Source organism: Falco punctatus (genome assembly GCF_963210335.1).
Source record: "Falco punctatus genome assembly, chromosome: 1".
Taxonomy (NCBI): domain Eukaryota; kingdom Metazoa; phylum Chordata; class Aves; order Falconiformes; family Falconidae; genus Falco; species Falco punctatus.
In genome coordinates this window covers 85,815,293-85,841,049 of record NC_137580.1, presented here as the reverse complement: position 1 = coordinate 85,841,049, position 25,757 = coordinate 85,815,293, and the positions used below count along the sequence as shown (strand labels likewise).

At 43.7% G+C, this 25,757-nt stretch overlaps 1 protein-coding gene across 18 annotated transcripts in view; it reads right to left on the bottom strand.

Moving 5' to 3' along the window:
- Positions 1–25,757, bottom strand: part of FBRSL1 (fibrosin like 1) — a 547,777-nt gene that overhangs the window by 283,535 nt on the left and 238,485 nt on the right. For 14 of the 18 annotated variants that reach the window (XM_080373488.1, XM_080373505.1, XM_080373495.1 and 11 more), the window contains exons 3-4: positions 18,958–19,059; positions 7,698–7,733 (exon numbers count right to left, since the gene is read on the bottom strand). In XM_080373488.1, coding sequence (XP_080229614.1) covers positions 7,698–7,733; positions 18,958–19,059 — 138 coding nt within the window. The remainder of the gene's footprint in view (positions 1–7,697; positions 7,734–18,957; positions 19,060–25,757) is intronic. The other 4 variants (XM_080373503.1, XM_080373507.1, XM_080373490.1 and 1 more) reach the window with 2 other exon arrangements.

Below are 25,757 nucleotides of genomic sequence, written 5' to 3'. Positions count from 1 at the left end.
CTGTTTTTCACCTACTATTAAGGCCAACAAAAAATGTTGTCTTCTATTTCCGAGTAGCAGCATTCTGAGTTCGTGGCGCTGTTATTTCCTCTGCTGCTTCCCTTACACTCGGTGATTTTGGGTGCAGGTTTCTGCAAGGACATCGAGATACGTGATAAAACAAGAGTATGAACCCTTGTTTCTCCCCACCCCTGCCGTGAATGTCCTCTGAGGAACCTACTGCAGCACCCAGCACCACAAACATCAGCACATTCCCGCAGCCTCAGAAATGGGCTCTCTTAACCCCTTCTCTAGTTACAAAACCCAAGCACTACTAATTCTCATGGCACAAGGCTATTAGAGAATTAAAGAAAAATCAAAAGCAAACCCCTCAGGAGGACCCACACTTAACCCCTGTTCAATGTGCTCATCAGGTAAGTAGCCCTGATGCTAATCAACTGCCTGTTTTAATCATCTTTTTGTTGGTTTCGGTAAAGAGAAAGGAAAGAAAGTTAAAACAAAGCAATGGACTGTAAGAAGAGAGCTATGAGAGCAAATAATGATGTGAAGAGCTGAGACAGACAAGCAAATACCTTGCCCCATTACACAAAGAAAGCTACAGCATATATATGACACAACTGCCTCAGGACAGTCTTAATCAAAAAGGTCCAGAAATAAAGACCAGATATTCTCAAAATCCTTTGCCTTTCCTCTTTAGCAGGATGTAATCCTTTCCAGGCTGGTGAATTCAAGATGGATTTAGGACAACTCTTCATTTTAGCGTGCAAGGCCAGTGACAGTGAGGTTATCCTACCCCAAAAGCCAAGGAACACTGGGAAGTTCATGGGATGCGGCTGTATAACAATATCATCTTTCTAGTCAGATTAGAGATCTGTTCCCCACACCACCCCGAGCCAAGGGCAATAGCAGGGAAGATTAAAAACGTGGGCAAGAAAATCACACAGAAGTCATATGCCCCATGCCTCAAGGGCTTGCGGTGTCAGCTGGCTGTGCATCCCCGGCGGCTGCGGGGTTTACGGAAATCGGTGTCATCCCCTCCTGCTCCCAGCCCCCAGCCCTGCTGCCAGGGCCACTGGTTCAGGCAGCCTGAAATTCAGCCAGAGGGGGCCCTTTGTGCCTGCTTTATGGCTGTGGAGATGAGCGAAAATTTATGAGACTTTTCATCCTAATTAAAAGCAGAGGCCATCTAAGAAGAAACAGACTCAGAAAAGGGAACTTCTAAAGGAAAACGTGTTGCAAGGAAGTTCATGGACTTCGGTATTTTTAAAGCTGAAGCATGTAGCTTATTTACGTTTGTACTCTTCCTTATGCTTTTCATGGGACATTTCAAAAACCCTCAAGAGATCCCACAGATCTAGAATAATAAATGCACTAATTACTCAACAGCATTTGAGCTCACGAGTTACGGGACAGCCTCTGGAGCCAAGAGGCCAGCTCCTCAGCTAGCCTACAGCAGCCTGGCTCCCTCCCGCGTGGCCGGCAGAGCAAACAAACTCTTCATTTATTCAGTGAACTCAGCTCGTCCAGGTGAATTCAAGCACGGGGAGAGTTCTTGTAAAGTGAAGCTATTCATGAACACGTGAAAAGAAACCCAGAAGAAATTAAATGCTTTGGATTGACATCCAGCATTATAATCATGGCTTTAAAATTCCTGCTATCTTAAGAGGGAGAAATCCTTTCAAAATTCATTATGTTTCTATTACATATTATTATTTTTCTCCTTTTAAAAAAAATATCCTTTGTGCTGTCATAGCTCTTACAGGCCACATCACTCTATTATAGTCCCTTTTTCTTTTCTCTTTATAACTGAGTATCTGTCTTCAAAGAAGACATAATCTGTCTTCAAAGAAGACAGAGTATTGCTCCACCTGAAGGGGATGTATCTGCAATTCTTTTTCTTGTCCAGAAGAAAAAGACAATTATAGTCCCTCTTTTATACTTGGCATCAAGGCAAAATGAGATTGATACTTATTTTGGAATTATTACTCCCCTATTCATAAATCTTGTCCAGAAAGTCTTGCTCATGTTGCCAGCCCACAGGCACACTATCACAGGAAATACATATTAAATTCACTTTTATCATTTAACTTTGGCTCCAGCTCAATGATTTTTAGATTCATAACAAGAGCCCTGTTTCCAATATTGATTTTTGGCAAGGAAAAATGCTAATTTATCAGAGGTCCTAACATACAATGAATCTTCCAGCCCACCTAAGAAATGCTACCTACCTACAGATTTTTCATTAGCGTATGACAGATCGGCAGGTGGAGAAACCCCATTAGTTACAATTCAAGTTTGCCCCCGGTCACTGAGCATGCTTCCACACCCGTGACCTGAAGCACACTCCAGAATTCCCTAGCAGAAGTATTATATGCTTCATAGCAAAAATTTTGTTGAACTTTACCTAGAAATTTATCCTTCTCACGACACCAGCTTCTCCAAGGCAATCTCAAAGATGGCAAGGTATGCAACCATCACCTGGGCTCTTGGACCATGCTCCACGTAGGAAGTGGTACCAACTTAAGCTCTGTACAGAAAAGATGCTGTTGAAGGTGCTTTTTCAAGGCTAACAATTTGGTCCCCGAGCCTAAGAGCACAAGAACATCCTTGAAGCGCAGAGCAGATCAGGTGAGTGCTGCTGGCATGATCTTCAGGCAAGCTTCTGTAACCATTACACTGAAACAGTGAACCTGCCTGTGCACGCACAGAGGATTTCTGGCATGGGAACAGCCTCCTTAGCAGGGACCATCTGTTTCAGGGTTTCATAGAAGTGCATCGAGCTGGCACAAAACTAAAACAGGCCACGAAAAGAGCTTTACAGGGTATATGAGGGTATATAAACGTGCAAAGAGTCAACAGTTCCTAGGCTGATAATTACCTAGCACTGTGCAATCACCCCTAGCTGTCATCCTTCCCGCTGAGCTCACTGCACTGGACACTACCTCCCTGCTGTAAATCAGGTGAATTACAGCTCAGTACCTGCTGTCCCAGCAAGTGTGCTCACAGGTACGAGCTATGAAGATCTCAGCACGGTAATAGGGTAAGGTGGCCACGGGCAGTTGTGTTGTGTGACAGCCTGCTGTACAGCAACATCAAGCACAGCACAGGAGAGGAGTCCTGGAAGGCTGTAAAGACCATCACCAGCAACTGGAAAGCCTGTTCCAGAAATCAACATCATAATTTGAGAGAAACCATCAGGAAGGCGCAGACTGGGGCAGAGGCAGAGGGTGCAGCAGGGCTCAGGGTGCTCTACACCTAGCCAGTGCTTGCCTCTGCCACCTCAGGTTCCAGCTCCATCTGGGGAACAAGACAGTCATTCTCAGGCTACGTCACCAAGCAGAAGGAAAGGCGGCTGGCAGATAGCAGTGAGTTGACGCTGGATGACCCAAGTGTCTCTGCAAGCCTTATGGTGTTTTGCATGTTTCTTTCTATCCATGAGCTGCAGCCCAAGTTATCTGAGACGCCGGTTTCCGGCGCTCAACAAGGAAGATGTAAAATCAACAGAATTTGATGAGCTGCCAGGGATTTGACTAGGCTGCAAAGACTTTGATATTTTACAGAAGCTCAGAATAAAAATCAGCTGCTGGTGTTGCCAAGTGTATGTTACTGTTTCTGTTAAAAAAAATAATCTTCCAAGAACAAATAAAACCAAACAAAGACATCTCACCCTCCTGTCCTTTTGTTCCAAGGTACACTCAGACAGGTTGGCTCACTAGCTATCCATTTGCCATATGCTTTCAAGTTTATTCTTTTATTCACTCCCACATTTTAGCCCCTTCCATTCCAGAAGAGGAACAGCTGCACAGATGCTCCATAAATAAACTACATAATTCATTGGAAGAGGTTTTTTGTTTATTTTTTTAAGCTACCACATATTCCCAATTCTATCCTTTTGAGTGTTCTCCACAAAACTGAGTCAAGGTCAACTGCAGCTGGGGTTTGTCTGTACAATGTGCTCAACCTTATAAACAACTGCAACTTTTTAGCCATTAATAACAAACTGTATGTACTGATCTTATGTTCATTGTAACTACTTTCTAACTATGGTAGGCCTTAAGTTGACTTAACTGTCAGGAATAGATTTGAAAAATGGTCCGCAGGGTGAGTATGTATCAGTGATACACAGAAACCTCAACATACAGCTAGTTTCTAATTCTCTGCGTATTTTTTAACAAATCAGTGCATTTTCAGGTAGTCAGGTCTCTCATCCTGTTACCAAAAAGAAAATCTGTTTTGTCTGCTCAGAGGACAGACAGACCTTTCTGACTAAAATCACTAATCTCATTTGTGTGTGCAGGAAGTGTGACAAATGGCTGAAGTAGTTTATCACACATACGTAATCATCAAGTCATAAAGGGAATAAGATATTAACCTCCATAAACAAACTAGCATTCTATTTCTCAGCACAGCGGAAGTATACATTTAATAAGATAAGGATATGAAACACATGCTACTGATGAGATAAGGAGCTTGCAGATAGAGTACAAACATAGATATGTCTTGTTATCCAATTAGACACCATTCAAAACTTTACTTTGGGAAGTAAGATTTTAAGATTTAGAAGACATTTTGTCCACAATATCTACAGATAAGACTGTGAAACTATGTGCCCAGTCACTGTTAACGCTACTTTTGAGTAGCATTTACAATTTAAATCTAGGTGCAGCCGAAGTTAACCAGAGGTTATGTGGTCCTTATTGAGGACTTAATGTTCCATGGGAAGCCTGAAGCCAATGAAGTTTTTGGAATATTCAGCACTCAGGAGTTATTATTTGTGTTTAGTTTTCTTCCTAACTTTAGCTCCAGAGTCTGTACCTTACATAGGAGCAGTTTGCTGAGGTTTTCAACATCAGCCTGCTCCGACTGCCCAGACAGGCCTTGCCTGCCTTCTCTGTGCAGCCCAGCTGGATGAGCTGAACCTTGGATTAAGATTTTTCCAAGTTTACTACCACAGGTTTTAAGTCTTCCTCCTGCAAATGCACATTTCCTTAAAATGTGCATTATCTACAAATGTTTCTGAAAGCAGACAGCTCTGCAAGGGCAGCTGAAACAAGTGAATGGTGAAGCATGCAGATTCGAAACGAGCCAATTAAAAATGAACACACACAAAATAGTTTGTGGTATTTGAACAGCTGCTTATGAAACCTAGTACAAGAACTTCACCAAGTAACGATATATATCATCATCCTGCAAGTGACAGTTTTCCACAAGACAAGTTGTGCACAGATACCAGGAGGAACATTCAAGACAAGAATCATGCCTCCTGCTAGCGCCACTTTTTATCATACTTTCAACCATGTCTGGCAAACCACCTATTTGATGTAAACAGGGGCAGAGCCAAAATACTGACTTAATGTTTCATATACATCTGCTTTCATGAGAAAATGAAAACTGTTACAAGATACTATGGACAACCCCTGGTTTGGGGCCAGTTGTCTTGAACTGGTGGTTTGAACATCTCTCTGCCACCTGGGAGAACAGGCTTCCAGTGCAGGTTTGGGCCAGCAAGGTCTGGCAGTGCTGGAAGTGATAGTTTCTGCCTTACGCTAAATCAATTTAGAGCAGCATTGGAGTCTTAAGGGAAACGGTCAGCCTCAACAGCTGGTACATGGTAAGGTAGAAGGCAATTTAATAGGGAAAATGACAACCCATAAGGAAAAGCAACCCCGGCTCACGCTACTCACGATCTCAAAATACTGCCTCAGCACGCAGAAAGCTCTTACCTCCCTTGAGAAGTTATGGGTTGGCTAAATAACAGAACCTCGTCCCCACACATGCACAGAGAAGGAGCTAGAAATTTCCTGAAAATCATTTCTGAGAGACAAAAGTAAATTTCTTAACAGACAGCAATGGAGGAAAACAGTCCTATGATTTATTTGTCTTGAGACTCTAAAAAGAATTCTTTGGCCTTTTTCCATTAAGATTTTGCAACCTATGTTATAGCCAGTGGGAAATTGTTTAATTCCCAAACCATGCCCTCAGTCATAAAGTCTGTGAAGATGACTCATTATTATTTATGTGGTGCCATGGGCATGCATGGCATTTTACAGACAAATAGAAGATACAGCATCTGCCTTCAGAAGCTTAGGTGAATCCAACTGTTCGTGTGTTTGGGAAGCAGAGCTCAACTGGTCCTACAGCAAACATTCCTCATCACTCAGTGAATTAAGTAATGATACTCACCTGGGATACGGGGAAGATTTAGACAGAAGGATACTTAGGAGACATGCCATTACTGTCTAAAAATTTGTGACATTATTTCACTAAAACCGTAAGACTTTAAGTCATATGATATTTTGTAATGGGTTTATGATTAAAATGTACTTAATCTTGTATTATGAATTTCTGATAATATACATGATAGCATGTGACAGTGTTGTTATGAAATCAGACCATAAATTCTGCCCTGCCTAGGCATTTTTTATCTGTGCATACAGCACCAGGTAGGAGCTCACAGGTCCCATCTTCCAACTCTAAACATACAACATGAATTATTGAAAGAAAATAATTTATGCAATCATTGCAAAAAAAAAAGTCTACAAGGTGTCCACATAAATGTCCTGAAGTATATAAAATCCACCTTTGTTCTTGTCTATGAAAAGTGAGCAGTTACAGCTCTTGGTAAGAAACAGGTGTTCAAGACCATCCACCTAGAAGGCAAAACTTTATCATGGCAGAGGTTGTGAAACCAGCAGTTACTGTCAGTAAGGGTAGGCAGGAACGTTAGCTGGATGTTCTCGTTCAGATTTGCATACGCCTTCCTCTACAAGCTCTGCACCAGCAATGAGGGTATACCTGACTTACTGGCTGAACAACCAGGGTGTCATAACGTGTATGTACACACTATACATTTGTTACGAGAGTCAGATATAACGCCATTTGAGGAATTTTCATGTTGACATTGCTAAGCCACTCACAGCCTCTCCTATTTCCTTATTAATGCATACGGTAAAGTGTATGTGCCTGCCTTTTGGGACAGCTGAACAGCAAAGGAACCCCAAATCAATAAACAATTGTACCACCTCTACATGAAGAAATGTCATTATTGCACAAACAAACAAGGTACATGTAAACAGAAATGGTTAATTAAACATCACTGTTACATCGCATCCACAAGCAGGCGTGTCCTGGCCCTGTAACACCAGCTGCAGAACGCTGGCACCTATGGCACTCCTGCAAAGAAAACACCAGCAACAACCTCCTCTGAAAACTAGAGAGCTTGTTGTATAACTCAGAGCTTATAAATAAGAGAATATTGACTTATTTTGTTCACACTGGTGAGGGTCATCATTCTTCTTAAAATGGAGTAATTTTGTCTCCGATTCTTGTATTTAATGCACAAATGAAAAACTCTATGGGGGAGGGAGGAGGGGAGGGAAGCATCTCCCATCGGTGTTGAAAACTCTCCCCACTCAAGACTTTTAATTCTCAGGAGGCGACTATGTAGCAGAAATCCACTATAAAACAACAGAAAAAACCCTCCCTGTAAGTATAAAATTAAATTGAAGAAGCCCCCAGACTCTTAATGTGCTCTCACACGTCAGGGCTGTCCCTGGCCAGGTGCACAACAGACCTTTACTCTAACCCTATTTTTTATGCTCTGCATTTCTTTCCTGTCAGTGGATATGCAATAGGTAGTGTAAACCTCTGCAATCAACATCAACAGAAGTGAAAGAATTAGCTGTAAAATGACTTACGGAGTAGCCTCTTCCTGAAAGCGATTGAGCAGAACTCTGTGGGAGGAAACAATATGCCACAGTAAGTAATGCAAGAGATTCTGTGTAATGTAAGATAAGAATAATTTGCGATTCCCTCCCCCAGCCCAGCATTCCTTAGGGGAAAACTTCAAAACCAGAGTGCCTCAAATGATCTTCTGACATTCTGTGCGCTGCCACAGGAGTAACAGCAAAAGCGCATTTCCAGGTGAGGGCTCCAGGGCTATTTCAGACAAGGGTTTCATAAGCTATAGCAGGGCTTCGACAGCACCTCCCAGCTAAGGCAGAAGCTCTCAGCATGGGGTATGTCTTCACAGCAGCAGAGCACGCATTCTGAACCATCTCTCTTCAGCAGGTAACGGCAGCTTCCGAGAAACAGCACACGTGTAAGGACGCTCTCCTGAATCAGGACTGCACATTTTGCCTCATCAACTCCAACTTTCAATCATGTAACCATATATCCCACTTTCCATTCCCCTCTGAATTCATGAGCCTCCAGCCTTCACTGCCGCAGCATTACCATATGACAACTCTATCTGAAACAACAATAGCAGCAAAGCACTAATTTATCATCTCTCAGAGCTTTAATAAGCATTCTGTCCCTTTTGAATAAGTTAAACTACATTGTTTACTCCTGCTCTTCATTTCAGCTCCTCCTGCTCCTTTCTCTACCACATCCTTACCTCTTTCACACGCTGCCAAATCACTTGGTTCTTTTCCTTTGCATCACACCATCCCCAGTCACTCGGATTCCTTTCCTCTCTCTACAACTCAAGACTGTTGAGCTGCTGGTTTTTGCTGGCAGTTACTTTCTCAAAGCAGCTAAATGAATTCCACCTCTATCTTCAGCTGCTGCTATATGCCTTCTTTTCGGAAATTAAAAAGAAGCCGGGAACAGTGGTGGCATATGATACCACATGACCCAGCAAGTACTCTGCAGGCCAATTTCCAAGTGTGATTTATAATCATGATGCTCTTGCTATGTGATTTTATTAAGCAAGATTCAGGGAGTCTTAACAGTCCCGTTTCCAAAACTGATGTTCTAGTGGGTACCAGAGCCTGAACGAAAATACCGAATCATTGCAGGCTGATCTTGAGGATTGTTTGTGTTTTTGCAGCAGCACCAGAAGTTATCGTTTTACTAAATCAGTCCAACAGCACAATACTCCCAGAGATGGATGCAAACTGATTGCAGGCTACTGCAAATACCTGTAATTTTCCACCGATAGGATAACAGTTCCTTTGTATTACCAGTTTGCAAGCCTTTTGATCAGAAGATACCTAGATACACGCAGAAGCCTTTCCACACTCCTGCACTCAATGGAAGACTCGATTGTTTTGGTCTGCCCATGCACACTGCGCCACTGCCCTGCAACTTCCCTAGACACCAGAGACGCAATTTCCCCGCCAAGTGCCCACAAAGGAAAGTTTCCAAAGTGAAGAGACAATAGCAAAGCCCTACAATTAGGTGAGTGTGCTGCTGGAGGAAGGGCTCCCCATTAACCCTCTCACCAGCTGGCACAGGAACCAGGGTGCCCGATGGAAGGAAGGCTGTGGCACAGCTCTTCACAGATCTTACACACAGGTCTGCAGCCACTGTGTGTGTGACTGGGTGCCAGTCCCCATCCCTGGCATGCAACGCATGCACCTCTGTCCTGCTGCAGCTCAGGAGACCTCTGCTCTGCAAGAACAGGACAGCTTTCACTGTCCGAGTCAGCAATAACAGACCTCTGACAGCATTTAACTTTCCACCTTTTGCACACTGCACATCGATTTGGCCCCTGCCTTCAAACACTACAAAAAAAGTAGAGGATTACTAATAAACCTCGTTAATGTAAACTGCCCAGAAATAAAGCTACAGACTGGTGAAAATGAAGGTTGGTAGCATTTATCTCTGGTTTTGAGAAACTAAGACAAACCTATCCCTCCCCCTCTTCATACTTCTAAAAAAAACCCAAACAACTCATGGAATTCAGCCTTGTATAGAAAAAAATTAATAACAATATCCTGCTATCTACATAAGTATGCTGAACAGCTGAACACAATTATCTGTTCTGACACTTTGGATAGCTTGATCAGGCAGTTCACCTAAAGAAAACAGAAACAGGGAGAGGGCAAATTACCTGCTTGGAGAGGTGGGAGGAAGAGAGTAATAAAAGGGTAGTAGTTCTCACGCCCCACCCCCTCCTCAGCTTAGATTTAACAAAGATTGACAAGGTCTAACAAATTGGAAATAATAATCAAAAAGAGAAACAAGAGGTTTCATTAGAAGCTTCTCTCTAGAGAAACAGCCTCTCAGAGCATTTTCACTTTAACAGTTATTTTCAATCTCTGAGTCTTGTGCACACCCAAAATATTTTCCTGGGATGTAGCAGACCCTTGGACAACAAACTCAAACATGCTAACAACAGACCTGCTTTTCTCAGGTAACTTTCAGCCATCCCAAGCTGTCCAAGAACCCCAGGAATCTGTAGACCACTGATTTAAAGCCACTGAGTAGAAAACAATAAAAGCAGTTGCTGAATGAAGTGTTACATCAGAAATAATTAAAACTGAATGGCAATTTACTCTGGCATTTTTCACATCTAAGAACTTCTTCCTTCCTTACAAGTTTTAACATTAAATTTCCTGGAAATCAGGGGGGGGGGGAAGTGTGGGTTTCCTGCCCCCTCAGAATTTTTATTGCATGTATAAAGTTAGTAACTGGTGAATACTTTGGATTCAACTCATAAAATCCTTTCCAACAATTAGGTTTATGCACAGCCACGTCCCACACTCTCCAGAGCCGTTCGCATGCATTTTTCTGCACATCTAACAAACCGCTAGTGCTTTCTTGGTTAACTGGGAACACTGTGGGCTCTTTATGAGGACCCGTACCAACTGCCACACGTAGAAACGTTGAAAGCCCCAGCTAATATCAGCTACAAGTGCCAGAGCAGAACAGTTTGTGTGCAACTGTGATGGATGTTCCTAAAGAAAAAAAATCTTTGGGGGTTGATATAAACATAGCTTAATCCATATGTCTCTATATCAAGATCAAATTATGAGAAAAGTAATCAATTGTGGCTGCAAATGTAAGAAATCTTGGAAGTTTAACTTGGCATCTACCCAAAGCTGAAGAAACCTCCTTTGACTATGAATGAGTGCTTGTCTGGCAAGCGCAGTTACTGGGGCAAACCTTCAGCTGGAATGACTAACAGAGGCTCTTACCTATAGAATAGGAGCACTAACATGACAGCCCTCTACAAAGTTCTTGTTCTCAAAACAGTCTGATGTGCTATTTTGGTCAGTTTTCTCCTTGTCTGAAGGTAGCTCATGCAGCAGGGTGTGATGGTCACCGCGGTACCCAACTAGCCACACTCATGTTAGTCCTGCACCGGCCTCGTAGCTTTGGCTCACGTGAGACCAAAACCCAAACCAGCTCTTACTGCTACAACCCAGAGCCCGAGCAGGCTCAGCTCTGGCCTTCAAACGCTGCCTGAAGGAAGCATCACAGGCAGGAAAGATGCAGTCAGAGACAAAATTCAAAGACAGAGGATCATGACCCCAGCTGGCCAACTCCCTGCAGCCAGGCGCAGGAACAGCTGCCACGCCATGTCTTTCCAAAAGCCTTCCCATCTGCAAAACCCAACCTGCAGAAGCAGGACGTGGGGAAAGCAACATGCCCATCCAACCCAAATGCTGCCCGCCCAGAGCAGAGCAGGCAGGGGCCAGCAGGCATGGTACCCAGCCTGCCAGCGAAGCTGCTGCGGCAGGCACACCCATGCTGCGCTTGCAGATGCTGCTCCTGTTGGCTGCAGCTGCCAGGCGAAGCAAACCTGAGCAGACCCTCGGGGAGGGCAGAAGCCCTCTGCTTGGCTTGAGCACCGGCTTCTGTGCCCCTGGTGCCCCTTTCAGCACTCTCTGGAATACCCTGGGTTTCTAAGGGAGGCTGTTACTAGTTAGGGGCAAAAAGAGTGTGATCTGCACATTTAATGATGCATAAGTGGAACTACAGTGCTGGATGGCATTTGTGCATAAAGATAAATGGCTTATAATATTTTGCAGATGATATGCTCTTTTACAACTAAAGATTTTTGGTTCCTTTTAAACCCAAGGTTAAAACCAAAACCAGACAGCACAGACAAGACATTTCAGTTATGTCACAGAGTGAATTATTTCTACCCTGGGACAGCTCTCATGTTAATTATTCTGGATATAAAAAAATACACCTTTCTGGCAGCAAAGACAAAATCTTACTGTTGAAAGACTCCACTATCGCCCCACCAATGTCCTTGAAAGTTTAAGTTACACTGCAATCTGTGATTGTATTTAAAAGATTTCATCCTTTATTCCTGATAAACACCATGATTACAATTTAGAAAAGAACCCGATGACAAAAATCTCACCAATAACCTTCAGCAGGTTTTCCAAGAGTATCTGTTAAATTGACAGGAAAAGTTATTTCCCTGGTATAAATAAAAGCATGGCCTTCCGCTGTTCTTACAATACAATACAAAACAAATCAAGATACCCTCTGTTTGGTTTCTTAAAGCTATTGGGTTATTTATTGAACTAGAAAGACAGTAAGAAGGGCTTTAAAATGCAGTAATAATCAAGGTAATAGGGCATTTCAAGACAACTCCCCATTCTCACTGGGTCAGGCAGGCTTCAGCTTGGATCTTAGCAAGCATTCTTGATATATGAACTAACTATAAGGGAATTAGATAAAAGCAGGTGATGACAGCACCACCATCAAATTAACTCTTGTTATTAGCATTCACTTCCCTCCTCTGACTAAAAGCTGTAAATTAACACTTCCCAGAAACATCAAGAGTTCATTCCAGCTCTTCTGAAATACGCCACTTTTACTGGCTGAAACCAAAAGTGTATCAAATACCTCCAAGTCAGCTGCTGAAACCGCCATTTTGGGCAAAGAGCTATTCCTATGTGGGCACAGGACAGTCACCAAAAAGAGCCTCCTAGCACTATTATTAATGCCACCCCCACGTTGGTGTGGAAACTGAGGCACAGAAAGACTTAGATGTGCCCAGTGACACCGGTGGAGTCCGCAGAAGAGAAGGGAACCGCGACAGACTTCCCAGCTCCTGCTGAGTGCCCAGCCTTGCTTTGCCAAACCACAGGCCCAAACTCCTCATACAGCCCAACGACGCAAGCCTGATTTGTTGATTAGCACTCAGCAGAGTCAATAATATGGAGAGAATGAATTTTTATTTATGTTTTGTATCATTTGTTCAGGATAAAAACTCACCTCAGCTGCACCTGTCTTCCACTATTTCTTGGCTACCTCAATTCTGCAGCCAGACAGGGCTGAGGCACAAGGAAGCATGCATGTTTACCCATCCACTTGGTCATTTAGAGAACATTCAACAACAGAATATCAGTTCAGCTTTGAATACTAGTATTTTCTTTGCAAGCAAGTCCCTTATAAAACTCAAGTGTCTTGGAATGAGAGGAGCAAGTGAGGAGGAGGGCAAAAAGGGCCAACGGCAGAAGATATTCCAGACCTTAACACAGAGTCTCTCTTAATACAATTAATTTCCACAGTCCCACTCCTGTCTGTTAATACAATGAGTTCAATTGACTTGGCAAAGGTCACAGAGTGCATCTGATGTTCACTTAGATTAGAAACCAGGACCTGACAAGATAACCACAATGCATGATGAATGATATGGATGTCATGCAAAACGTGAATGTGTTCCTTCTTTAATTCACTTATTTTATTATGCTGGATAAACAAAGGGGCTTATGCTTGGAAATATTGCAAAATCAGTTCAGTAAGACATCAAACTACACAAGGTCTAAACATCTGTAACTGACTTGATATGCTGCAGAACACCTTCCAACCAAGACACTTAGATTCCTGCAGCTGATGGCCATAGAGAGCAGAAGGAAAGATGGCTGCTGGCCAGCAACCAGCGAACAAACTGCATATAGTTAACCAGGAACAACAATAAAAGCCCTCACATTTCCAAAATGCACAGAACATGCATGGGTGCTGCTCCCATTCAAACCACCATCCCTCAGCCAGCTTCACAAAACCTTCTCCAGACTTTCTTTCTCTAGTACCTGAAGCTCCATGCAAGTCATTACAACTTTGCTCATAATTTCTCCTGCAGCAGTTTTCATGCAAGCGTGTGGTATTTCAAGACACACAAAGTAGTATAAAAAGTAGACAGCATGCTGAAGAGATGTGAATTTCTGCCTCCAGAAGAACGTGACTTGATAGGTTTCATAATCTTTGAATGTATATGCAAACCAGTTTCCAAGATTCACGGTTTGAGGAGGGGTCTTAAAACTATCCTGTTGCTATCTTTATTTCGCTAAGATCTACAATGCTTTTATTGCACTCTTCAAGCTGCAGACCAGATTCCAATGTGTGATACACAGGGAACAACAGACAGCATGTGCCACAAAGAGTTTGCAGTCTACACGTTGCCATGCCAGGCCTTCCAAAAAAATCCTTTATCGTGCTCAGGAACATCCCGACCGCACCGAGGTGTTCCTGGCCTGAGAGCTGTTCCAGGCAATGCTGTCCCACCACTGCCCTGCTCAGAGCCAAGACCAGGCATCCCAAACATGCCAGACTTTGCAAAGTGGATAAATATGGACCTGTGGTGTGACTGTGGTCCAATTCTCACTTCAGAGGCTCGTTTGATCATGCTTCTGGCAAGGAACTTCAGCCTGAGGCACACGTAACAGACCTGCAGCTTTGTACCCTGCTGCTGCTTTAATCCCTTTGCCCCAGGAGGGGAAGCGTGGTACAGAAAGCAGGAGGGAAGGGGGTGATAGTGCCTGTGATGGCACACAAAGAAAAGCAGATCAGTGAACTGTTTGAATTAGAAATCACAGAAGTTATTTTGTATTCATCTAACAGAGAGAGAATTTTATATCCAGTCTATACAATATGCTAAACACTTATCAAGGACCATTTAAAGAAAGGAAAATCTCTGCATTTCCTAAAAGACTTTCCTAAAAGACTTTATTATGTTTAAAGAAAAACAAACAAACATACGAGGATAGGATGATGGAAAATTAGAAAAGATAGCCTGGGGGATGGGGGATGCGAGGAAAAAGCTCTGAACAACTTAGTAGCAGCGCTTGCTGGCTCTATGCACAGCTGAAGCCAACCCCTTGAAAAGGAGAGTTTTGACTCTTAAGTGGCCAGCACCTCTTGCAACATATTTCCTAATCAGTGAGTATTTATGGTCGATATTTTATATTTCCAATTTCCCCCTAAGGGCTCGTGAGAAAGCAGCACACCTGCCAACCTTTTCAGCTGGGCCAATAATTGCCAATTTGCTCTTTGCCTTAGTATATCACTCAATTTAGCCCTGGCTGTGCCCTGCATACATCCTCATTCATCTCTGTGCCCCCATGACAATTAGAGTGTTAGCTTCAGCTAACTAGGGCAACTATTCTACTAGGGTTGGAAGACAATTATTAGTCTATTTTCCCATCTTGTGGCAACAAAATTGAGAATCCATGACAATTACATTCAGCAATTCTGCACTCTGCCGCCTGCTCCCCCTCCTTGCCCCCACCTTCCGAATATTTCAAATTATCACAGCTCTACTACCACATTCAAATTTTCCATGTTCACAGGGAGTGAGGCTTCTATTTAAATGATAATGAGGGACGATCCATTCAATTTAGTGAGGGAGAAAATCCATTAAAAAGCAGGCAGTTCTTAAGCTGATGGGTCAAGAAAAAGATAAAAACCTTTTTTTCAAGCCATTATACAAGGCTCTGTGTGGATTTTTGGACTGTTCAGGACATCAGAAGAGATTAGGACAATTACGGAACATGGGGAAAAAACAAAACAAAATGCCCAAGCCTTCCACTTTTCCTTGGGTCAACACAACAAAACAGCAATATGGCTTATCTGCCTCTTACTTCTCTGGCAACTTCCAATTACCTCCCTGTGAAAGACAGCAGAGGAAAATCCCATTTGGAAAAAGGCTGTTGACTCTGTGTTGGTCGTAGAAGACCTGAGAGTACATGTGTAAAAGGGATGTCAGCTTTGAAGTAGATTTTAAGGGAATTTTACATCAACACTGGGAACATAAACAAGAGGCAAATTCCCATCCCCTCCCCCACACCACACCATCCGCGGTGCAAGCCTGGGCTAAAACTCTGTTTTTCTGCTCCGGAGTTTCATCATCCCGAAGAAGAGACCAGCCTCAACAAATCAAACCTCTGCAGTCAGAGATGATTTCACTGGATCACAATAAGCACTGTTTTCCCCCCAATGACCCATAATAAATGGCACTCAGTGTAATGTCTGGGAAGATGTACTATAAAAGACAACTGCTGTCTTACTGTGAAGTTGTAGCACTCGCTCCCCACTGAAGTTTCACTATGGCAAAGCAGCAGCAAAATGCTCTGGGTTTTGTTGTGGACAGACCGATGGCTCTGTGTGTGTGTGCGTGCAAGACATAATCAATCATTTGCTTCAGTTTTCTTTAGAGTGCAATTATTCCACGACAGACCAGGCCACCTCTCGACTTCATGGTCCATTAGAGACTAATGCCATGCATTAATGTAAATAAAGAACAACTTGCTGGCGTCCCATTGAATAAGTAACCTCAAGGAACAAGCCTCCCAGAGGAGCTAAGCTGCTCATAATAGTGCCTTCTAAATGGAGACCGACAAGGAAGCTGGGGGGAGGACTCCAGTGCTCCTAAGGTGGCAATGCTGACTACTATACCCCACATTTCATACACGTATTTCCTACCACACCTGCTGTGTGCTGCCGTACAGCAGCCAAACCTGCCACCTCCCGCCTCATTTACTCCATTGTTCGCCCAAGTTAATGGGGAAGGAGACGGGAGGGAAAAGCAGCACGAAAACCACTCCCGAAGGCCAAATGCACCAAGAAACAGCAGGAGAGCAAGAAACAGCCCAGGTGCCTCCTGCCACAGCGATTCCATCTGCAAGGACAGGCAGCCACCCCAGCACAGCCACGTGCTAGAGCCTCGATTTGTAACTGCTAACCACAAGGAAAAAGCATCCCTGCCTTCCCTTTACGTCCCTACTGCCCTGTGGCTTTTTAATCCTCAGTGCCACATGTAAGGGGTTGCATCAGTTCAGCTACACACCATCTATTTAAACAGCACGCTGGGAAGTACAGCTTCAGAGCTGTGCAGGGACCTGGCAGGGCTGGAGAGAGAATCCTGCAGGAATTGACACTCTGTAGCATGTTGTCTTCTTCTCCCCCCTTCCCCGCGCCCTCCCTACAAAAAGAAAAACTCTGCTGCCTTATTCCTTCACACGCAAATGGGGAAAACCATCCAATTGTACCCGTGGGACTTTCTAAGACTTTCTGACAGTCACTAAATAGACTACAGAACATTTACTAGCACACAAGGAAGCGTTATACGTGATTAAAGCTAAATTGCACTTGTCAAATAATGAACGAAGAGCATTCTGTGATTCATGAAGCTTACTTTTCAAACTGTTTAATTACTAATTTGAAAAATTCTCATTTGCAACGGGTTGCCAGGTCACAAGAGCAGCTTCAGCAAAGCTCTGAAGTGTGCCCTGGCCTTCAGGCACTGCCCAAATGTCCCCATTGACGGAAAAAGAATGGAGTGCCTGTTTCCCACTGAATTTCGCTGGCTGCTGAACTAGCTTTGAAGATTTTGCAGGAATTAGGCGCTCAGACTCAATTCCTACAAGCTCAGCCTGCGACGTAGGAGGCAAAGGAAACGGAGGAGAAAAAAACTGGAAGTGCATTGGCTTAACAAGAAAAGTCTCCAAGACCACTTAACGCTTTGACCTACGCTAATCACCAAGTCTGAACATGTTATTCCTCTCCCGCGGCCCCACATTATGGTACAGCAATGCTACCCGGTGCCCCTGCTCACATACCTGTCACCAGTGGCCAAGGGGAGGGGAAGGAGAGAATCGCATAAATATAAGTATACATAAAATTACAATAATTATTGACTAATAACACAGTCAAAGATGGCCCACAGCAAGGTGATTTGTCCAGAGGTCCCCCCCCCTTCACTGACTTTCCCCACCACGGCGTGTGGGTTCACAATCCTGGAAGCACATCACAGAACACGTTATTTTTCTCTTCCTCCCACTGCGTTGGCTGTTTACAGCGCCCCATTCACACTCCAAACATGTAGAGAGAATTTTCCCCCGTCACATTTCCCTGTCAGAGCTGTCAAGCTGAATCCCGCTTTAATCTGCCAAAAGCACTTTTCTGCTGACATTTTTAATAAATACTTTCAGCTTTTAAACACATTTGTGGGAGCCATTTTTTCCCTTCTCCTCCTGTAGAATGGGCTCTGAAAGCCTTAATAGCAAATACATTACACTTATCAAAGGCTCTCCCCCCCGCTTCCTTTTGCATCCTGAAGCGGAGGTAGTGTTTTCAATTTTAAAGCTAAATTAACTGTCCAATTGAATTTAGCTGGTGTGAGCCGTTTTCTGTGACAGGTTTTAGTTATGAAGCATATTTTACATTAATAGAACTCAACATGAAAACCACTCGCTCTGGGATTTCTGTGGCTTGCCATTGAAATGGCAAATTTAATATTTCAGACATGCTCGTGCCAGCGTTTGATTATTGTTCTTCATTTAAATCTCTCCTAACGGGAAAGGTCCTAATTAGTAAAAAATCATGTTTTAATGAAGGCGAAATGCTAATTGCTAACACAAAAAGCCTTCATATAAAATTATCCCAGCACTGCCATTGATTTCTTGGTGACTCAAAAGCCCATTTGTGTGTTTACACACTAAGGCACCGTTTGCTTTTGTTTTATCATAACATTTCACTCAATGTACCATCAAATTTCCTGAGAGAAAGACAGCTTTCCCCAAAAAACCTTTCATATCTTGGAGGCAGGAAGCATAAAATTAGATGAACTGACTTTGCACCCAAACTACGTGATTATGTGCAGTAGCTAAACCGAAAGATACTGTAAAAAGCTTTTTAACACAACTTCGAGAAAACAAAACAAAACATCAAGCCATTTTTCCCTGAGGAATAACAATTCCATTTTGTTTTCCCATCTCTGATCTTTTGCTTATCATATTATTTGCACCACGATTATAGTGTTTGCAAGGCAGCACAACCACTTATGCCGTAACACTCAATCATGACATAAAAAAGTTATTACACAGTGACCTCTGGATGCCAACATTTGTTCAGCAAGATTTATGAAAAGCCATGTCAGCAGCGGGAATTGCTGCAATGAAGCGATGCTTTCTCCTGAATGGTACTTACATCACTGAGACGGTCCCTTGAGCTGCTCCGCTGAGAGCTTGTGGCCTCCCTGATGCTGTCTTCCTCGCTATTTCTGCCACTTCTGCTTGTAGGGACCTTCATCTAGAGGGAGAAGAAGGAGGGGGGAAAAAGGAGATTTTTCAAGCACTGCTCTGCCACCTGTTCCCGAGGTTGCCGACAGCAGTTTAGTCAATGTTTCGCTCCTACGCCCACAGCACCATGGAGAGGATGCTTTGGAATGCATGGGGCTTCTCTGAAGCTGTGCTTGACCGCATGTGCCTGCATTCCCTTTCACTAACATGTGAGGGAGGAGGTGCTTTTAGCACTCCTGGAAGCAGGCAAGGCTGTGCCGAAGTCCTAGGGCCCAATGCAAGAAGGAGGTGGACTGACAAACTGCTTCCACCCTTTGCTACCAGCAAAGCCCAGCTGTGACACCGGCTTTTCTGTACTGCTGCTTGCTGCTGAGCACCGCTGACCCAATGGCCAGGTCTCCAGTTCCTAGTCCAGAGACGTGTCTCGGGGCCACCCCCAGTGAGTGCACAGAGAGCTCGGTACAGGCATGACGGCCAGGTGCCTAAATACCATGAATGACACTGGCCTGAAACAACTTGCTTGAGATAACACGCACAATTTGAAGCAGAGCACGATCAACTCTTACAGTCAAGGCTGGTTCTCTAACCACTACATCAACCTTCTTCCTTCTCTTGAAGTTGTGCTCCTGTTTGTACGTAAGTGAGAGGCATCAATGTCTGAAATCACAGCAACTCTCTGCTTACATCTGCAAAGAGTGTTACAGGGGGAGGAGAAGGATGGGATAGATATGTCATTCACAGCCTCATTCCTGGGCTCATTTACTAACAAATTATTCTGCTAATTCCCTTGTGAAATATTGGGTGGAAAGAAGTGTTTAATTTATTAATAGGTTCTATTCATATCAGTTTGGTTCCATTTAAATTACGCTATTTAAAATGTCGGCTTGTACAAATTGGTACTTTTAATGGCAATAAAATCCCCTTGTTTCTTTCTGTCCTATATCCTTGCAGTCTCAGTATCTAGCAGGGTTTCCTCACGGTGCTCCAGCACAACCCTAGCACGCTCAAAAATCCCTGCCACAGCAGCACCAGGAACCCTGCTCGGTGGGCACGCTGCCCCAGGGCAGGCACTGCAACCTGAGCCCCGGGAGCTCACTGATCACTACACACCCACGGACGTTTGGTATCGCTGCCAGGTAAGTGCCCCACGGTCTGTTCATATTCTAACACAATATTCAGGATACTACATAAGAGAATGAGCTCCAGTACTCACCCCGTCTGGAGCACACTGCCCTGTATAGCCTTGTGCAGTAAAAAAACACGGAAAGGATCATGCTCACATTCAAGCAACAGTGCATTTCTGATTGAAGTCCTTACTCTGCATGCCTTTCTGCCACCTTGCACCTCATCAATACACTTTCTTCCTCAGGATAAGACTTTTAGACCCAGCCACATTGAAGTGTTAGAAATACAAATTTGTTCATGGCCACCTCATCACACAACCACCACTCTCAGCATCAGTGTCTTATCTCATTCATTGTAAACCACCTTTCCAATATGTTGCCCACCTGCAGACTTTTATCAAGACTGATTTTTCATCTTTGCTCCTACATCAAAATGTTCAAACAACACAGCAACGAGAGGTAATCCCTGCTGGGATTTGCTAGAAACATTTCCAACCAACAGTGAGCCTGCATTCGCAACTACCAGCATCAGGTATAAAGGCAGGAAACAATCCACTTAGAATTCACTGTGTTGAAACCACATTGTCGTCTGGTTCCTTAATAAAAAGGCCAACAGCATCAAGCACAGAAATATAACTAACTACATCAATACCGTGGCCATTATCCATCAGATTTGTAATCCCACAAATAATTAAGTATATTTGATAACATATTTTTTCTAAATACATAAAATGATTGTTCTTTGTTTTATTTTATTCTTTTTTAGGTCTTTATTAACCAACTATGATTTCAGCTATTCCATTATCTTTCCTAGGATTGATGCCAAGCCAATACGACAAATGATAATACCCCATATTAATTACAGCCTTTCAAAAATACTGGAGCACCAGCTTTCTTCCGTCATCTGGATCTTCCTACACTTACTCAAAACCCAGCTCTACTGGTCCCCAGTCCTCATCCAGCTCTTCTGAAACTCATGGATGTAAAGTATCATGGATGCAAAGCCAATTTCAAAGCTTCCAGACACGCAGCAGGGGCTTTGTTTCTCCCTTAAATAGGAACCACTTAATTATTACAGGACAGAATTACAATCTCCCTAAATACAGTATGGAAATACCCACTGAATTCTACAGACTTCTGATTTCTGATCCATAACCCTACCATTCCCACCTAGGAACACAAAGCCTGTCAAAATTATTACACTTTTGACCTAAATAACTCCTAGATGGCTGCAAATTAAAGGAAATATAAATTACACCATTCCAAATCCTTTCACCTTCCCAAGCACAAATGTTCCCCAGAATTCATTCAAAAGGACTAAACTGCCAGCTGTTTAAAGTTAGCACAGACTCACTCAACCTGTTACCGTACTCGAACCTTTTGCTGTTTTTCTTGAGTTACAGTCAGCTCCCAACACCACCTGTTTCTTTTCTCCAAACTTCATTAAATGAAAGCTACACCTACACCCACAGTAACAAATTGAGACAATTTGACCTGACAAGGTCTTGCATGGGCAAGCGAATTAGAAGCATCACTGCTGCCATTAACCTTTCCAAGTAAATATCAATTATTAAACTTGCTGCACTACCTCTGTCCCCAGTTTACTGCTGTGAATTAAGAGGGTCATCAGCCTTTTTGACAGATCTTGTTCATTTACACCTGCTGCCTGCCAGCAGGGGAGCCCGCACACCCGCAGCCTGAGTGCTGAGCCAAGCTGCCTTAATTCATCAGTAATTACCCTAATGAGCCACATGCAGGACCCAACTAGGAGGACAAGTTGTTCTGCTAAATGGATGCATTGGTTTCATGGGCACTCTCTGCAGACCTGGGTATTAGCAAACTGGTCAAAAGCTTCTTTCCCAAAGTTGCTTTCGGCTTAGCTGCTTGATTTCTAGTGATTTTCTCTGGGTGCTTTTCCTTGAGTTGCTGAAATTCCTCCCGACCATGTTCCCTGATTGAGCTTTACTATAAAAACTACTATTGCTCTCCCTTTGAAAAGTTACTGCTTTTTTAGAGTCTGCAAAGGCTCCCTGGGCCAGAGGCGAGGTGCGCTGCCAGCCCCAGCCCAGGGATGTCACAGCTGCCTGGGCACAGACCCAGACAAGCAACACCCCAAATTCATACGTAAAACACGCTATGTATGTTGTTCTCTTGTACAACCTACTGCTGGAGACCTACACACACGTTAGAGCAAACCAGCCATCATTATTAAATACCTCAGGTGGAGGAGCCAAATAACCTGTCTGAACGTAGGCTTGAAAGGGGAGGACCAGCTGAGAGAGGCTGCCTTCCCATTTGGAAAACGCTGCCCTTCTACAGTTACAGAAAAGCATTAAAATCACTAACCAGCAGTGTTTAGGAAGGAACGCCCTCCCCAGCTTCATGACTTTGCCTGTTTGGAGCCACTCAGCCCACTGCCGTCTTCTGCTCCGCCGGCAGCGACGGCCCCTCTCCAGGCCCTGCCAGACGGTGTGTTCCAGCCACAGTAACAGAGCTGAAACAGAGACTGGGGAAACAGCAGGTAGAAGCATTTGTGGGCCAAATCCAAGTATGTTTGATCGTGTTGCCTTTAGGTCTGGCTCAAAATATTGTTGTCGTCATCTGAGAAGCAGAAAGTCTCAAAATAACCCCAATGCCCAAAGCTCGGCAAGAGTGCGCCTTGGAAAGGTGCTCCTCAGCCTCACCTCTCGGGGCTCATGGCAGGTGGGAGGGAATCTCTAAGTCTTAAACGTAGGTTGACTGCTGTCGCTTCAGAACAGCTAGGCTGGAACATACTAAAGAGGCACATGGGGACAACTGAAGTTACTTGGTAATTTACCTCTTCCAAAGGCCAGAACCTGTCCTCATCCAAATCCTAAGTCAGCAAGACATTCAGATCAGTAAGTATTCACTAAAACATTAATTAGGTGCTCAGCTTTTACTCAGGCAAAGCCTACTTCTCCACTGAAGTTATCAGAATTCCCCAAAAGCATTAATTAAACCCAAGGCTGCTTAAAAACCAGACCAGTGTAGCCTCCCGCAAGTTAAATAACACAGCTGGCAGCACCACACACTGTGGAGAACGGCTGGTGATGGGCAGTCCTGGCTATCTGCAATAGCTACAGTTCAGCTTTTGCCAGAAACCACAGATCCGTGTTTGAGAACGTGAAAGACGCCGTTTCCAGGTCCGTGGGAGCGGGCCAGTGCTGCAGACTGGGCTGGCTCAGCAGGGAATGACTGGGGGCAAGGTACAGAGGGTTTGTAAGGCCGTGATCAATTTGCATGCTGCAGGTGCTTGCGGACAGTCCCAAGCCACGTTCGGAGCCAAGAATTATGAACCTTGCGCTGTTGGACATCATGTAGCATGATTAACTATCATAACTCATTCCGGTAATAACTCCAGCTCTCATTAAAGTCCAGTTCTGCTATCCTGGACTGCTGCTGCCTTTTCATCTCTCCCATCCAACTTCCCCCTCCCTATTTCTCCTTGTGGGGCAGGGGTGGAGGAATACATGAATGGGCAGAATGGGTCTTGCTTCCCTAAAAGGGCTTTTTCATCACCACTACGCTGACTCTCAGGCCCTGCTTTTTAATCATAATAGATCAGCTTGCTCTCCATTTACTTAAGCTTTTCCGATGTCAGAGGAAAGCACATTTTTATTTGGTGCACCTATTTTCAAATCACGAGCACGCTGCCCCTGCTCATTATTAATAAATACACTTCGATTTATCAGAAGCTCCATTTGAGTGCCACGGGGAGCCTGGGGCAAAAGGAGACAAATTCTTTTCTTAAGTTGTTCTGAAAGGTGCTGGGCTTCCCGACCCTCACCCCCATTAACCCAGCACAGCTAGTGCGCTCCTACTGGGAGCTCCACGGCTTGTGCAGCGGCAAACTCGGACTGATCTTGTGCCATCTCAATATATTTGTTCATTATCTTGCGCACACACAGAAGCATTTGGAAATGTACTCGGGGCACAGGCCAAATTGAATCATCTGCCTTCATTTTCCACACGATCTGAAGCTACAGCTGCTACAACAGGCTGTGGGATTTTTATTTTCCTTCCTTAACAGTTTTTTTTTCTCACTCTTAAAGTCACAGCAGTCTGATTTTAAACCTCTTGCCGTTGCTTGGGTTTATGCCTGCTTTTTACAAAACAGGTCTTGTGTGCATACACAATGGGAAAAGAAATTCCCAACAACCTCCCTCCGCGCTGTTCTGAAGGCAAGACAGAAAACAGTGCCCTCAGGGAGAGACGTAATTAAAATATTTATCTCAGAGATGCCCGTTCTGGTGGCTCAGATGGGTCTATTAATCCACTAATCCTCTCACCTCCACCAGTGGACAGGCACTGGCAGGAATGGCAGTCACGACACTCACCCAATCTGTGCTACACCTGGGAGCAGGGAATGGTCCCATAAAAACAAAGCAGCCCCTCCAGATCAGGGAGGGCAAAGAGCTCCACACAGCACTGAGCCTAGCCGCCTCCGTTCAGGAACATGTTAACTTCTTGAGAAAAAAAGTTTAATTCCTTTTTAGAGCTGTGAAGATCAACCTTCATTTGTCTCGAGAGAACGGACAGACCAAACACAACCTTCAGGTTTAGGATTTACTGACTTCATGGCAAATCTATTTTGGCAGAAGCTACTTGGAGATAAGTAGGTGCAGTTGAGAGGCATCCAAGTCCCAGAGTTTAGGTCCAAGCTTTCAGATCACCAGAGATAGGGATGAATCCACTTTATTGTGCTCATCTATCTAAACTAATGCTGCTGAACGCCACTTTACATCTCATCAGTGTGTAATGACTTTATCATCTGCTCTGCCACAGCACCCTTTTTCAACTGTTTCTATAGGGTCAGTCTAAGGAAGAAAAATTTTCTGCTGAGACATTGCATACTAACAAAGACTATGAATCCCCACAGCTACAAGAATCGTTAACAACAACTGTTTCAAAATCTTATCAAAACTAATTGCATGCCCCGTCCCCTTCCCAACAAACATGAAAATGATGGTTAAACAGTATTTTGGGAAGACTTTCTTGCTAACATATGCTCGCATTTTATTATCAGCTCCCAGATAAGCTCATGTTTCTCTTGGTAGACTATCAGCAGTAGCAGCTTTCAGCAGCAGGAGACAGTAAACTGCCTTAATAAATACAAATGGACAATTTAATTAAAATATATTGGAGACTTGGAAAAAGTACTACTTGTGGATGAAACAGTCTGTTAAGGGATTGCACTCAAGGCTAGTTCAGTGTATTTTAAGCAACCAACAATAAGTGGCAGTGAAACATACTGCACAGAGCTCTACCCTAATGATTAAAGAGCACGCTGAAATTACAAATGTCTGTTTTACAGAAGGGGGGGGGGAAGTCACCCAGTTGCCTCTGGTTTTAATGCTTGAAACAAAACAAACCATTTAGCTTTAAAAATGTACTTCTTTAAACCTGAAAAGGCCCATGTATCAAAACAAGGTGGAATCAGCTAAACGCATTACTTCTGACTTGTTTCCTTGAAAATCCAGCCTTAATGCATTCTAACAAAATTTATCTATCCCAAGCATACCTCATAATGAGATCAACTGGGAAAAATATCAGGCTTGTTTGT